At 43.2% G+C, this 15,260-nt stretch overlaps 1 protein-coding gene across 6 annotated transcripts in view; it reads right to left on the bottom strand.

The window, feature by feature from the left end:
- Positions 1 to 775: 775 nt before the first annotated feature.
- The window catches only part of LOC123764057 (uncharacterized), a 123,852-nt gene continuing 109,367 nt past the window's right edge, over positions 776 to 15,260 (bottom strand). For 4 of the 6 annotated variants that reach the window (XM_069329869.1, XM_045751549.2, XM_045751551.2 and 1 more), the window contains 2 exons: positions 11,563 to 12,034; positions 776 to 4,545 (listed from right to left, as the gene is read on the bottom strand). In XM_069329869.1, the coding sequence (XP_069185970.1) occupies positions 2,276 to 4,545; positions 11,563 to 12,034 (2,742 nt within the window). In that variant the 3' untranslated portion in view covers positions 776 to 2,275. The remainder of the gene's footprint in view (positions 4,546 to 11,562; positions 12,035 to 15,260) is intronic. The other 2 variants (XM_069329870.1, XM_045751550.2) reach the window with 1 other exon arrangement.

Below are 15,260 nucleotides of genomic sequence, written 5' to 3' on the forward strand. Positions count from 1 at the left end.
GGGAAGACAGACAAAAGCCCGATTGTAGAACATCCTCACAGCATGACAAACCTCCCTCCCCTCCCAAAGACCTAAGAAAGTAAACAAGCTACAAGATATCATTAGTCATTTCAGCGCAGAGACCATGTAAATGGTCTTAGGAATGTCTTGATTTGAGCATATTCTATGTACTGAGAGAGCAATTACATACGTCAAAGGCAGTGGCACCACGTGAGACCCAGGCACCCGAGAATGACCACTTTGACCAGAAGCTAGCAAACTCCAAAAGTCAATGCATGAGGGACTGCACCAGAAAAGAACACGCACTGTTGAAAAGTGAAAGCTGAAGGCTCTCACTTTTTCAAGGTGAGGCTTCCATATAGAGGTATTGGAGGAGGGCTTTCATATGGAAGCCTACCTCCAACAAGAATAGGAGGGGTGAATAATTCAGACATCACCCACTCCTTGTTTGTCTGTCTCCTTTCATCCAGGATCTTTTCTTTAAGACAGTGTTTTTGTTGGTTTGTTTCAGGAATCATCCAGTAGAGTAGTTTTATTCCTTTGGTCCTAGGAGTTGTTTCCTTTGTCTATAGTCACCTCCTCCCTTTTTGGCTCAGAATGAGACATAATGGTCCTTTGGTTATTGATCCAATGTTAATCTTAGAACTGAAGCCACACTTTGGTACATACTGCCCCACCTGGTCAGAAGAAAAATATTGCAAGCAGAACTTGAGACAGTTCTGCTTGCAATTACAGCACAAGATTTCAGGAGTTACACTAAAAGAAAGAAAGAAAATACATTGGTCACTCATTTATTAGTGGCATAAGCCTTTCAAGAAGACCAAATATTCTACATAAAAATGGGTTCTAAATTCTGAAGCATTATTAACAAGGCTGCTCCTCTGCAATGATAGGCAGCCATGCAGGGAGCAAGATCCATCCTTCCTATCCTCACACAACTTAAAAACCTAAATCATGTCCTATTTCACATCAACTTACAATTTAATGTTAGTATTTCTTCTACTTTCAAACTGTACAGTTTAATAGCACTATATGTCAAAATCTGAATAATATAGTCCTATCATCTCAAAACATTACCCTTCGTGGTTTCTTGCACAACACGCAACCTTTCTGTACGGAAATACGAGGGGTGCCAAAGATGTTACCAACTGTCATATATAGGTCATGCTAGTAACTATTTATAGCTTTAGTGTACGTAAGAGGAGTAATAAGGTATAATTGATCAACAGCATTTGGATGACATAATACTGATTCACTCCACCTGACAAACACCCATCCACAAGGTTCACAGCCAATTATGTTAATAACAAAGTTGTACAAGGACAGGTGATACAATTAATAACCTCACATATCAACATTAAACATTTCCTTGTTATACAGATTAAATCTGATTACATATCAAGCAATCATTCGCACAAAATGAAATTAATCTACATTTAATGACTGATGGGAAATGATTATGAATGAATTAAGTGTCAACATTACTTGACTATAAAGTACATACAGTATGCAGATGATGATAATATAACAAGATAAAAACTTATTAGTACAATATTACCAAAGACCAATTGTCAGTTTGCCATAATTATAATGTACAATACCAGGCATCATCTTGTCTTGTGGTCTGATAAGGAAAATGAATATGTAAGCACCAATTATGAGATGCATTATACAGGAGCATGCTTTTTGAAGCATGAATAAACACATGTTCTTCAACATATAACAGCCTCAGTATATTAACACACACACACTATAGTATTAAAAGACATCCTCTACATAACAAAACAAAAAAAAATTCTGTAATGCAAGACCTATTTTCCCTGCATCATAAAACACATGCTTAATGCAACAAAGGTAACACACACTGTCAAGTATGTTATATGCTGTAAATTAGAGGAGTATCATGCAACTTATGTGCTCTTTGCAAATTAAGATGTATTCTCACCAATTCTCTGAGGTGAAAGTCACATTAGGTTTCTTGAAACTTAATATAAGCTATCACACAGCTAGGTTTAAAATCTAGAACTTTTATGTTCTAAATAAAGCATTTATTCATGCAAATATTAAAAAACAGAAATTTACTAATTGAAGGTGCTGACACTATAGTACAGCATTGTTGAAATGTTAATAATATGAAAGTAAGAAAAAAGAGGATATCAGTTGACACAATCATTCTCATTTATAAATGGATTACTTTTAATTTTCTTAGGCTGCACTGATGGCTCAATATATAAAATAGTTTTTTGAAAACCATTTTGTTTCCAAGTTGTCACTGTTAGAGATTTACATTACAAGGCCGTTTTTTAATCATGATGTCCTTAACATTGAAATTCACCTTGGGTTTCTCCCCCGAGTACCGAGGAACATTGTTGAAACAAAAGCGCTTGAATGCCTCTACATCTCGTTCTGTTTCATCTAGCTCTCCTTCTGCCACGTCCTTTGGAGTAAACACACTATCAATAGTCGTCATGTCTTCAAGATGACCTTTCTTACCCTTCTTGGCCTTTTTCTTCTTACTCGAGCTTTTCTTATCATCATCCCCACCCCCACAAGAGTCATGAACATGTTCTCCTAAAACACTACCATTATATGCACTGTAGCTCATTTTGGCTAGAGTGTTGGCATTAGCGGCAAGGTACTGAGCATAACGCGCCTCGTGGGCAATATCCTGAGGAACATATCCCACTTTCCCACTCAAGTTCCCAAAACTATTATTTAATTTATGATTGTTATTAACATTTTGTGGTTCATGTAACTGTCTTGCCTGTTGCTGATACTGTTGCAGCTGTCTTGGTTGTTGCTGTTTTTGACGCAGCTGTTGCTGATTTTGCTTTGGCTGGACTTGATTAAGTTTTTGAAATTGTTGCTGATTTTGCTTCTGTTGTTGTTGCTGCTGCAGCTGCTGCTGTTGTTGCTGCTGCTGCAGCTGCTGTTGTTGTTGCTGCTGCTGTTGATGCAGTTGCTGGTGTTGCTGCTGTTGCTGATATTGTTGATTTTGTCTCTGTTGCTGTTGATTTACTTTCTGTTGCTGGTGATTCTGCTTTGGCTGCTGCTGTTGCTGAGGTTGTTTTTGGTTCTTGAGCTGTAGTTGTTGCTTCTCATGACTTGGAGGCTTTTGCGGAGCTAACGGTCGAGTCTGACTTTGTTGTGGTTGAATTTGTTGCTGTTTAACCTTACCATTCTGACTACCAGAATTTACAGTTTTAATGGGCTGGTTAGTAATATTTTGAAGTGTTGTATCTTTAGTGTTCTGCTTAGTGCTTTTACTGCTCTGCCTCGTGATATCTGATTGTTGCTTCTGTTTTTGTTGCTGAATTTCTGGTGTTTTCTGCTGTAGTTTATTATTTTTAGTGGATTGTTGGCCATTTTGTTTGATGCAATTGTTCTGAAGAAGTAGCTGCTTACTATTCTCTTTTTGTTTTTGATTCTTTTTAGCTTGAGTCTTGGTACCTTGTATCTGACCTTGCACTATATCTGGCTGTTTAGTCCACTTTCCAGTTGCTAAGTTATACATCTGATCCATAAGTTCATCCTCTTCTCTTTGCTTCTGCTCCTCCCTTTCTTTTTCTTCCTGTAATTCTTTCTTCTTTTTTTTGAATTTCTTTTTTTGAGTCATATTGAGGGTACTTGGATCAATTAGCCCATTTACAGCCATCATGACTTTTTCATCTGACGAGATCTCTCGTTTTGAAGAACTATTGCTGGGAGCTGGACTTGCACCCAAGAAACTATTGTTAGTATCTACAACAATAACATTATCTTTATCTGGATAGTTTCCAGCCCCATCCACAGCACTATTCCAGCTTAAACCTGGGGCATGCGACCTGCCATATGGCTTAGATATAGTAGTTTCCTGTGTGGCAGAGAAACCTTGTACTAGAGGACTAGGATACACATTAGGGTTGGGTAAAAATGGTTGTGAGAAGGCACCACCCATATTATTTGAAATGGTGACCATGCCTGGTTGTCCTTCCACCTTGTTGATAGTTACCCCTGGAGGGAGGTTAAAGGACTGAGCCATATCATCACCATCATATACCACTGCTGACACACCACTCTTGTGGTTCACAACTTTATTACCGCTACTTTTGTTGTTACAATTGACACTACTGCTACTTCCTTTATTTTTTCTCTTGTTTTTCTTTAAGTTATTTGAAGGGTTATTTTGTTGCTGCTGCTGCTGTTGCTGCTGTCGCAAAAGCTCCTCCTGTTGTCGTTGCAGAGCCAGTTGCTGCTGGTGGATATGTTCCTGTTGCTGGCGAAGTATCTCTTGTTGCTTTTGCAGTTCAAGCTGTTGCAATTGGCCTTTCTGCTGTTCCTGCATCTGCTCTTGTTGTTTCCTGAGTCGCTGACGCTCTTTTTTCTGCCTCTTCTTGAATTTCTTTACTTCTTCTGGGTCTAATCCTTCAGGCACTGCTGGTTCACTTGAGGGAAGTTGTGACTGAGACTGAAGTTGAGGATGAGTTTGAAATTGAGGCTGACTTTGTAACCGGTTTCCTCCCTTTTTGATGCCTTGCCCAGAGTTGCTGCCATTACCAGACACTGCTGTTGAAAAGGGAAAACTAACAATTAATTTCTCTTCTCATCTACTCTTTCACAACAAGTTTTACATTATAAAGATGGCGCCTTTCATTTCATTCAGATATAAAAAACCAACATTGAATGTAATGAGACGCCATTTTCAGAGTGAGTCCCGGAGGCTCCCTGGAGTTATCCGGGCTGATATGGATATTATTTACTTTCTGGCATCAAAGTGCATGGAGTTCGACCTACCGGGTCTGTACTACCACGGACCAAGAGCCAGAACCAGGCCCCTCTCAGAGAGGCACAAGGAGCAATGGCCTATAGAACCCCCCACCCTCCCGTGTGGTTGGGAAAATTCTATGTCTACCATCGACCGGGTCTGACACCCAGAAAGGTAGACGCTCTGTGTCCAGTTGCGGCTCTTCACCATTTTTGCGCTTTAGGCTTTATATGTATTTATTCTTGTAGAGAATTCTATTGCGAACACATTGATACCAAACTAAAAAACCTAGGACGAGAAATGAGATGACAAAGTAGAAATGAGTATACACGTTTCAGTATTACCGCGCTCTCTAATGTAATGAGAGGCGCCTTGGGGTGGCGCAGTGCTCTCTTTCCGGGCCACATTAATTTGGTTGGCGGGTGGAGCGTGCTGTGTTTTTTTTTTTTTACTTCATATGCATATGCTCTTGTTGGGAATTCTATTGCGAACACAATGATACCAAAATGAACGTTCTAGGACGGGAATTGAGGTGACAAGCGTGAAAGGAGTGTACACATTTTATCGCTCTTATGCGCTCCTGGGTAACACGCACTCACTTTTTCTGTTTGTTGTGGATGGTACACCAGGCTTTTGGACTTTATATGTCTTTAGTCGTGTAGAGAATTCTATTACAAACACAATGATACCAAATTGAAAAACCTAGGACGAGAATTGAGGCGACAAAATTGGAGAGAGTATACACTTTTCAGAATTACCGCGCGCTCCCGTGAAACGCCGAGGCCCACCCGGGGTAGTGCGGGTCTCGTGCACGCGGTGCGCCAAAGTGTTAAACTGTGCAATACGTCATGTGACGTGTTGGAGTACTATGCAAGATTTAAACAGCCCGTGGATACACGGGATTCACCTCACCTTCATCAGGGCTCTTGTAAACAGACACCATTTTTTTTTAAATCATGGTCCACATTCCCGGGTGTGAGGTCCTCAATACTGAGTGAGCCATCAAGGCTAACGCAGGTAGCATGAGCTCACAACACTACTGTTCGGCTTGTGACCACAGAATCGCCTAAAAATGTCATAATATATATGTACATGCTATTATTTAGCGATGATATTATTACAGAAGACCCCTGACTATGATAAAAATGACCAGGATTCTGATAATAGCAGGATTGTTGTGATAATTAGTACTGTAGTTGGAGGAGTAATCTTGGTGGGGAGGGAGATATCATTGTCTGCTGACTGTGTGATCACCTTTTATTGTCTGGACTTACTATACCAGCTTAGTTGTTCGTTATGGTGAACAAAACATGCAGATACTTATATATAATGTCTGTATATAGTGAATAAAAGCAAAAACAGTATGGTGGGAGGAGAAGGGTGGCGTGTCAGGTGAGGTGAGCGAGGGAGGGAGGGAGTGACAGGCAGTGGCGGGCTGCCACTGCCATTCAGCATACCAACTTAGTGCTTCGTTATGGTGAACACAAACGTAGATACTTATATATAACGTGTATATAGTGTAATAACAGCAAAAGGAGTGTGGGGAGAAGCCATTTTGGTGAGAGAGGTGGCAACATCTGCATGATTTATCATGCTGGTAGGGGTGGCCACTATGCTGTTTGGGCACTATACCAGCTTAGTTGAACAGTTATGGTGAACAGATCATGTAGATACTTATATATAATATCTGTATATAGTGAATAAAAACAAGAACAGTATGGTGGGAGGAGAATGGTGGCAAGTCAGATGAGGTGAGGGAAGGAGTGAGTGACAGCCAGTGGTGGGGTGCCACTGTCACTCAGCATACCAACTTAGTAGTTCATTATGGTGAACACAAATGTAGATATATATTGTGTGTATATATAGTGTAATAACAGCAAGAGGAGTGTGGGGGGGAAAAGCCATTTTGGTGAGAGGTGGCAACATCTGCATGATTTATCATGCTGGGTAGGGGTGGCCACTATGCTCTTTGGGCACTATACCAGCTTAGTTGAACAGTTATGGTGAACAGAACACGTAGATACTTATATATAACGTCTGTATATAGTGAATAAAAGCAAGAACAGTATGGTGGGAGGGGGATGTGGGCGAGTGAGGCGTCATTGAGGGAGTGACGGTGAGAGGCTGACTGGCAGATGGGGTGGCCACACCTCGCAGCTTTTTGACTTGTAGTATCAACTTACTGGTTCGTTATGGTGAACAAAACATGCAGATATGTATACATAACCTGTGTATATAGTGTAATAACCAACAAAGTATTTGTTTATAGTTTTATGAACACAATAATTGAATCAATAATATGCACACCATAATTTTGAGTACAGTGATGATTCACACATTTTATTATATAAATATATCACACTACACACTATTGAATATTACAGCAAAAAATGAAGAAAAACCCCCAGAGACATTGAAATAATTAGGTAATTATCTCTTTGTGGCCACTCCTGCCTGACAGCTGGGGTTGAGCAGACCGCCTCGGACACATATAAGGAGGTTGAAGCAGTTGAAAAACCAGACTTCAGGAGAGGACATTATGGTGACCTTAGAAATTTTTTTAGTGAGTATAATTGGACAGACTTGATGCTAGGCAAGGAAGTGAATGAGATGTATGGCAAGTTTTGTGAAATATATGATAAAGGCACAAAAAAAATTTATACCAAAACAGAGATGCAGGACCAGAAAACAGGATTGGTTCGACAGAAATTGTGAGAGGGCAAGAGACCAAAAGACACAAAAATGGAATCAGTATAGGAAGAGGCCAAACCCCCAAACATACCAGCGATACAAAGATGCGAGAAACAATTATACAGCAGTAAGGAGAGAGGCAGAAAGAAATTTTGAAAAAGGGATAGCAGATAAATGTAAAACAGAACCGGGCCTATTCTACAAATTCATAAACAACAAATTGCAGGTAAAGGATAATATCCAGAGGTTGGAAATGGGAAACAGATTCACGGAAAATGAAAAGGAAATGTGTGAAACATTAAATGAAAAGTTCCAAAGTGTGTTTGTACAAAATGAAATCTTCAGAGAACCAGACACAATAAGAATTCCAGAGAACAACATAGAGCACATAGAGGTGACTAGAGACGAAGTGGAAAAAATGCTCAAGGAGCTCGGTAAGAACAAAGCAGCTGGCCCAGATGGCGTTTCACCATGGGTTCTGAGAGAATGTGCATCTGAGCTCAGCATTCCACTTCACCTGATCTTTCAGGCATCCCTGTGTACAGGAATCGTAGCAGACGTGTGGAAACAGGCTAACATTGTTCCAATCTACAAAAGTGGCAGCAGGGAAGACCCCCTCAATTATAGACCTGTATCATTGACAAGTGTAATAGTGAAAGTATTGGAAAAGCTAATCAAAACTAAATGGGTAGAACACCTGGAGAGAAATGATATAATATCAGACAGACAGTATGGTTTTCGATCAGGAAGATCCTGTGTATCGAATTTACTCAGTTTCTATGATCGGGCCACAGAGATATTACAGGAAAGAGATGGCTGGGTTGACTGCATCTATCTGGACCTAAAAAAGGCTTTCGACAGAGTTCCACATAAGAGGTTGTTCTGGAAACTGGAAAATATTGGAGGGGTGACAGGTAAGCTTCTATCATGGATGAAAAATTTTCTGACTGATAGAAAAATGAGGGCAGTAATCAGAGGCAATGTATCGGAATGGAGAAATGTCACAAGTGGAGTACCACAGGGTTCAGTTCTTGCACCAGTGATGTTTATTGTGTACATAAATGATCTACCAGTTGGTATACAGAATTATATGAACATGTTTGCTGATGATGCTAAGATAATAGGAAGGATAAGAAATTTAGATGATTGTCATGCCCTTCAAGAAGACCTGGACAAAATAAGTATATGGAGCACCACTTGGCAAATGGAATTTAATGTTAATAAATGTCATGTTATGGAATGTGGAATAGGAGAACATAGACCCCACACAACCTATATATTATGTGAGAAATCTTTAAAGAATTCTGATAAAGAAAGAGATCTAGGAGTGGTTCTAGATAGAAAACTATCACCTGAGGACCACATTAAGAATATTGTGCAAGGAGCCTATGCAATGCTTTCTAACTTCAGAATTGCATTTAAATACATGGATGGCGATATACTAAAGAAATTGTTCATGACTTTTGTTAGGCCAAAGCTAGAATATGCAGCTGTTGTGTGGTGCCCATATCTTAAGAAGCACATCAACAAACTGGAAAAGGTGCAAAGACATGCTACTAAGTGGCTCCCAGAACTGAAGGGCAAGAGCTACGAGGAGAGGTTAGAAGCATTAAATATGCCAAAACTAGAAGACAGAAGAAAAAGAGGTGATATGATCACTACGTACAAAATAGTAACAGGAATTGATAAAATCGACAGGGAAGACTTCCTGAGACCTGGAACTTCAAGAACAAGAGGCCATAGATTTAAACTAGCTAAACACAGATGCCGAAGAAATATAAGAAAATTCACCTTCGCAAATAGAGTGGTAGACGGTTGGAACAAGTTAAGTGAGAAGGTGGTGGAGGCCAAGACCGTCAGTAGTTTCAAAGCGTTATATGACAAAGAGTGCTGGGAAGACGGGACACCACGAGCGTAGCTCTCATCCTGTAACTACACTTAGGTAATTACACTTAGGTAATTACATGCTGAGTCTGCGCCTCTTTTTTGCCAGACTTCCCCGCCCTATAGCGGGCAAAATATGCCACTTAAAATTTTTGTATTATTATATTTCCCGTGATCAGGAAACACAAATTAACACACAAATTAACAGGTTTAGAAGATTTTTTTTTTGTTATGCGCCTGTGGGTGACAATGGCTAAATAGACCTTAGCAACACAAGGGTTAATAAAATTTTTGACTGGGCAGCAGAAAACCACCATTGAATGTAATGAAATGCCATTTTCTGGGTAAGCACAAAAGGCTCCCTAAAACTATCTGAAATAATTTAGTTTGGGTCATCAGTCACAAGAGTTCTTATGCCTACCAGGGACCATGAGCCAGAACCTGGTCCCCTCAGATAGGCACGGGGAGCAATGGTCTCTGAGCACTTTCCGTTTAGAGTATGTCATAATTGCCATCGAAAGGGAAGGACCCAGAAAGGTAGGTGAATCAAAACAAACCACTGTCTGGTTAATACTTTGGTGTCATGATGATGATCGTGCAGTCCTTAAAACAATACACATAGTGTATTGTTTGCATGCAGTTTTAGTCACGAATTCTTGTTGACACAACATTAATGCTGTCAACAATTAAAATATTTGTTAAAATTCCATGTACTGTCTGATTATTATGAGCCAACATATTCCCATTCTCTATATACCCCACATGGCATGCTGACACCGCAGCGTGGGTGGCGGTTTTCGTCACCACGCTTTTGACAGCTGCTGCCTCCCCTCGAGTCGAGAAGTTTGCCCATTCGGGTCATTTTACCTCAGGTATTATTTTTCTGATGAGGATATAGAGTGAGATGTAGTTCAACTGACTGATGAGGATGGAGTGAGATGTAGTTCAACTGACTGATGAGGATGGAGTGAGATGTAGTTCAACTGACTGATAAGGATGGAGTGAGATGTAGTTCAACTGACTGATAAGGATAGAGTGAGATGTAGTTCAACTGACTGATAAGGATGGAGTGAGATGTAGTTCAACTGACTGATAAGGATGGAGTGAGATGTAGTTCAACTGACTGATAAGGATGGAGTGAGATGTAGTTCAACTGACTGATAAGGATAGAGTGAGATGTAGTTCAACTGACTGATGAGGATAGAGTGAGATGTAGTTCAACTGACTGATGAGGATGGAGTGAGATATAGTTCAACTGACTGATGAGGATGGAGTGAGATGTAGTTCAACTGACTGATAAGGATGGAGTGAGATGTAGTTCAACTGACTGATGAGGATGGAGTGAGATATAGTTCAATTGACTGATGAGGATGTAGTGAGATATAGTTCAACTGAATGGCACCTTTTCACCACCCGTATTTGTTCTGCTATTCAGTTTCTGCAAAATGTCAACAAATCCATTGATACTCATTCGAAAGGTGCCTTGGTCGTTGGGTACTCACGAATAGGATATGGTCCCATGATGTCTCCCTTATGCTGTAAACAGATTAAACACCCATCAACATAATGAGCAATCTCTTTAGCTATTTTATCCAGAAATACTTGAACCAACCTTGCTGTAGTGTACGATCCTTTCCTGGATGTGCACTTGCAGGAGCATCATGGACATTTTTTAAGACAGTTGGTACTAAGATAGCTGGAACAACTAACTGGCAGCACTTCCTAGGGTAGGGGCCCTAGCTTTACTACTCTACACAGTAAATTGTCTATCATCACTAACTCTTTCAATGGTACTGGAGGTTTGTGAATCGGACAAGTATCTTGCTTAGTCAAAAACTTAATGACAGGTGCCATATGGGGGCTTTTCTCTGTTCTGTCTCAACTTGTAGCATCTAATGCTGGATAATTTACATGAATTGCAGCTACATATTGAGAAAATGCTTCAGCTATAACATTTAGTTTTCCTGAAATATAACCAAATGTGGGGTTGAACTCATGAATTGTGAGCAAATATCTAGCAAACTTTCCAACGGGACTCTTACTCTTGAGCTGTTGAGATGTAGTTTCAGGCTGAAGCAGGGGAGCAAAATTAAAAGTGAGAAGAGAAAGATGCTCTGTATCTATAGAGGTTTTACACTTAAAGTGTTAAACCTGAACATGAATGCACATAACATGTTGAACTGAATAAAAAAAAATGCACATATAAAATTGAATAGCAACAAAAATTACAGCAAAGGCCTCACCTTGGCCATTCACCAACTTGAAGAGCACTTTGTCCTTCTCCGGCTGGTCACCTTTGAGTGTTATAGTAACAGTAGGCTCAGAGTTGTTGGGATCCATCACTCTTCTAATTGTTACCATTTGTGAGCCTTTATCTTTTTCTTTAGTTGTTGTGTCCATTCCTTTTAAGATATTACTTAAGCTACTAGGGCCACTTAAAGGAGGAGTATTAGTAACTGTCTCTTTACTATTAAACGAAGTGGCATTAGCTGCCAGAGGAGGAGTAGGCACTGAAGCCTGCCTGCTGGACTGTGTTAGCTGGTGACTTTGTTGGTTTGACTGCCGGTAAGGGTGCAAGATGGTCCTTGAAGTAGAATGAGGCTGTGACTGTGAGTCTGCAGAAGTTTGAACTAGGGATGGCACAAGCTTTGCAGGTGGTGGTTTGCCCTTGTCCATGGAAGTAGGGGAAGGTTCTCTTGGACGTTGGGAAACAACCTGAAATACACAACACTCATTAAATTCAGCAACACAAGAATGAATTGCCCTTTGTTTTTGCTACTTTAAGGTGCCAGGAGCCAAATTTATCAACCTTCCTCAAACACTCAAATTTATTGTGTATAATCTACATGGTAAATGCTCCAACTTTTCCTGAAGGAGGAATGGTTTCCTAATGGTTCATATTTTAACAGGAACAGAAAAAAACAGGCGTTGAATGTAAAAAACGCCATTTTCTGGGTAAGAACCAGAGGCTCCCCGGAGCTATCCAGGCTGATATGAATATCATTAGACTTTGGCATCAGTGTGTATGGAGTTCTAGGTCTATCAGGGACCACGAGCCAGAACCTGGCCCCCTCAGCGAGGCACGAGGAGCAATGGCCTATATAAATGCACATGGGATTAGGAGCATTCTATGTCTGCCATTGACCAGGCCAGGCACACAGAAAGGTAAGCGCCTCAAAACAAACCCCAATTCTGGTTAAAATGACTAAAATAGACAAACAAGTGGACAGAACTTCCCAAATGAAAATGAGCAAACGAGCATGATGTCACACGAGCCGCCGCATGTCTGTGCACCTCCCCCCTCCCCGGGAGGGAAAAGGGGTGGAGCCCTCAGACCCACCACGCTGGCGATCCACTCTCTAGTTTGAGGCTGTATGTCAAAACATGTGAAAAAACCAGCGTTGAATGTAATGAAACGTCATTTTCTGGGTGAGACTCGGAGGCTCCCCGGAGCTATCCAGCCTGATATGCTAATGACAGACTTTGGCATCAGTCATGAGTATGGAGTTCTTTGGGCCTACCGGGGACCATGGCTAGAACCTGGCCCCACCTCAAGGAGGGAAGGGGAGCAATGGCCTATAGATGCCCCTGTGTGGTTGGAAGCATTCTATGTCTGCCATCGACCGGGTCAGGCACCCAGAAAGGTAAGCATCCCAAAACAAACCCCTATTCTGGTGAAAATATTGCTACCAAAAACCGAACAAGTGGATAGAACTCCCCTAACAAAAACGAGCAAACTATTATGATGTCACCCGTTGCCGCGCCGCCGTCTGTGCAGCTCCCCCCTCCCCGGGAGGGGGAAGGGGGAGCCCCAGTCCTACGATGCCGGCAATCCACACCCCAGTTCTGAGGCTGGATGTCAAAATACGCAATATAAACCCAGGCCACCAACCAGAGGGAAGGAGGGATGCCAGGAAGCCTCCGGGTCTCACCCAGAAAATGGAGTTTCATTACATTCAATGCTGGTTTTCTGGGGGAGGGGGGGGGGGGGGGGTGCCTACGGTTCCCGGAGCTAACTACACAGAGGAAAAGAGGGACTTACCCGGGAGGCGGTTGCTGCTCACTCCTCAACCCGAAGTTGAGACAACTGGCTGCATCCGCTGACCCAAAGTGACAGGCCCGACCGAGCCCCAGGGACATTAACAAGGTAACGAGCAGCCAGGTCCCTGTTCGACCACCAAAATCCCCACGCCTGAATGTCACCCCAAGACATATTGCCAAAGACGGCGGCAAGAGCTGTGAACTTGCGAACGTCATGGGCACGGGGATAGACCACAGGCTGGCTAGCCTTAATAACCCTACAGACGACCTGAGAGACCTGCACCCGCGAACAGAGAATAAGGGAAACTGGATCAACCCAAAGCGCGTCCACTGACACAGAAGCCGTGGTATTCATATAACAGCGGAGTGTCGCAACCGGACACAAAACATGATGCACCCCTGGCCTAACCAACCAAGCATCAACAACCCAGGAACCCCTCGGAAAGCAGCAGTCTCATTCTTCGCCAGAAAAGAAGAAGGCTGCAGACGAACAAACCGATTGCCCCGACCAAAAGAGCAGAAACTCTGGCGACTCCGGAACCTCGTATCAGAGCCAGAAAGGGAATGAAGTCTCAAACCCGAAGCCGAGGGATCCATTGCCAAGGCATAATCCGGGTCACGCAGGAGGTTTGCCCCAAGGGCCGCCCGCACTGCAGCAGGTTGGATGGGATAAGCCGAAATTCTCCGGAAAGACGGAACCAAAGTACCCGGGGGGAACATGGAACCGAACCAGGGAAGGGGCAGACACTAAGTCCAACTCGTACGCAGGGGAGGGAAAAAGAAATCCCACCCCGTGCAACAGTAAGCCCCGCTCAGAGGGCAGAAAAACCCAGGTGGGGTCCAGCGGGGCCCCAAGGCCCCCAAGTCAGCCCCTCCCCAGCCCCAAGGCCCCCAAGTCAGCCCCTCCCCAGCCCCAAGGCCCCCAAGTCAGCCCCTCCCCAGCCCCAAGGTCCTACTCTGCAGGACACGGGGGCTGAGTCCCCCCCCCCCAAGCACCAACCCTACCAGACAAGGCCAGCGCAGCCGTAGAAGCCAGACAGAAGGGGGCCCACTGGCCAGACCCAAAGGCTTCGGCCAGGGGACTAGACTCGAATGCCTCCGTCGCCACACTGGAAGGGGCATCCCCCGAGGCTGCCCGAGTCTCAAGACCAACTAACCCCTGCCCCGACTCCGAAACCCTCAGACGTTTCGGGGCTGGAAGCAGGGGAGGGACCCAGAACGAACAACAGGAGGGGAAGGACAAGGAGGTGCGGACTGAACCAGGGTCGAGGCGACCCCCACCTCCAAGTTCGGGTCCCTATAAACAAAATGGGGCAGCCGGGTGAGCAACCAATAGAGCGTTGCAACAAACGAAACCTAGAATGCAACGCCTGCGCAGCCTGTACCCGAGATGATTATCTGCAGATTGGGAAAATTGAGTCGCCGACAAGCAGCAAAACTCACAGGAATCAGGGTTAAAAGTGTCACCGACCCAACAGGCAGCATGATGGAGGCAAAAAACGTGAGGGTCGCCCTGAGACAAGGGAGCCGAACAACCCTCAAACATGCATGAAGCGAGGGGGACTCTGGGGTCGCATCCATCGGACCCATGCGTCTCCTAGGGGATTCCCAGGGTCCTGAGCATTTACTATAAGAAGACATGCTCTCACGTAAACCCAGGCAGGGTACTGCTAACCGGCGCCCAAAACTACTAAACTGTCTACAGCTGAACCCCAGGAACATGTATGCTCATGGGGACCAATCATGGGGTACCATCAAGTATCAGGATGAGGCCAAACATCAGTGGCAAGTAGGGCAGAACCCCCCACCAAGGCAAAAACAAAAAGAAAACAAAACCGCGCAAGAGGACAACATACCCCAAGGAACAGAGCCGGCCGCTGTGATTGGTGACAACAAGCTG

This window comes from Procambarus clarkii, chromosome 23 (genome assembly GCF_040958095.1).
Source record: "Procambarus clarkii isolate CNS0578487 chromosome 23, FALCON_Pclarkii_2.0, whole genome shotgun sequence".
Classification (NCBI taxonomy): Eukaryota; Metazoa; Arthropoda; class Malacostraca; order Decapoda; family Cambaridae; genus Procambarus; species Procambarus clarkii.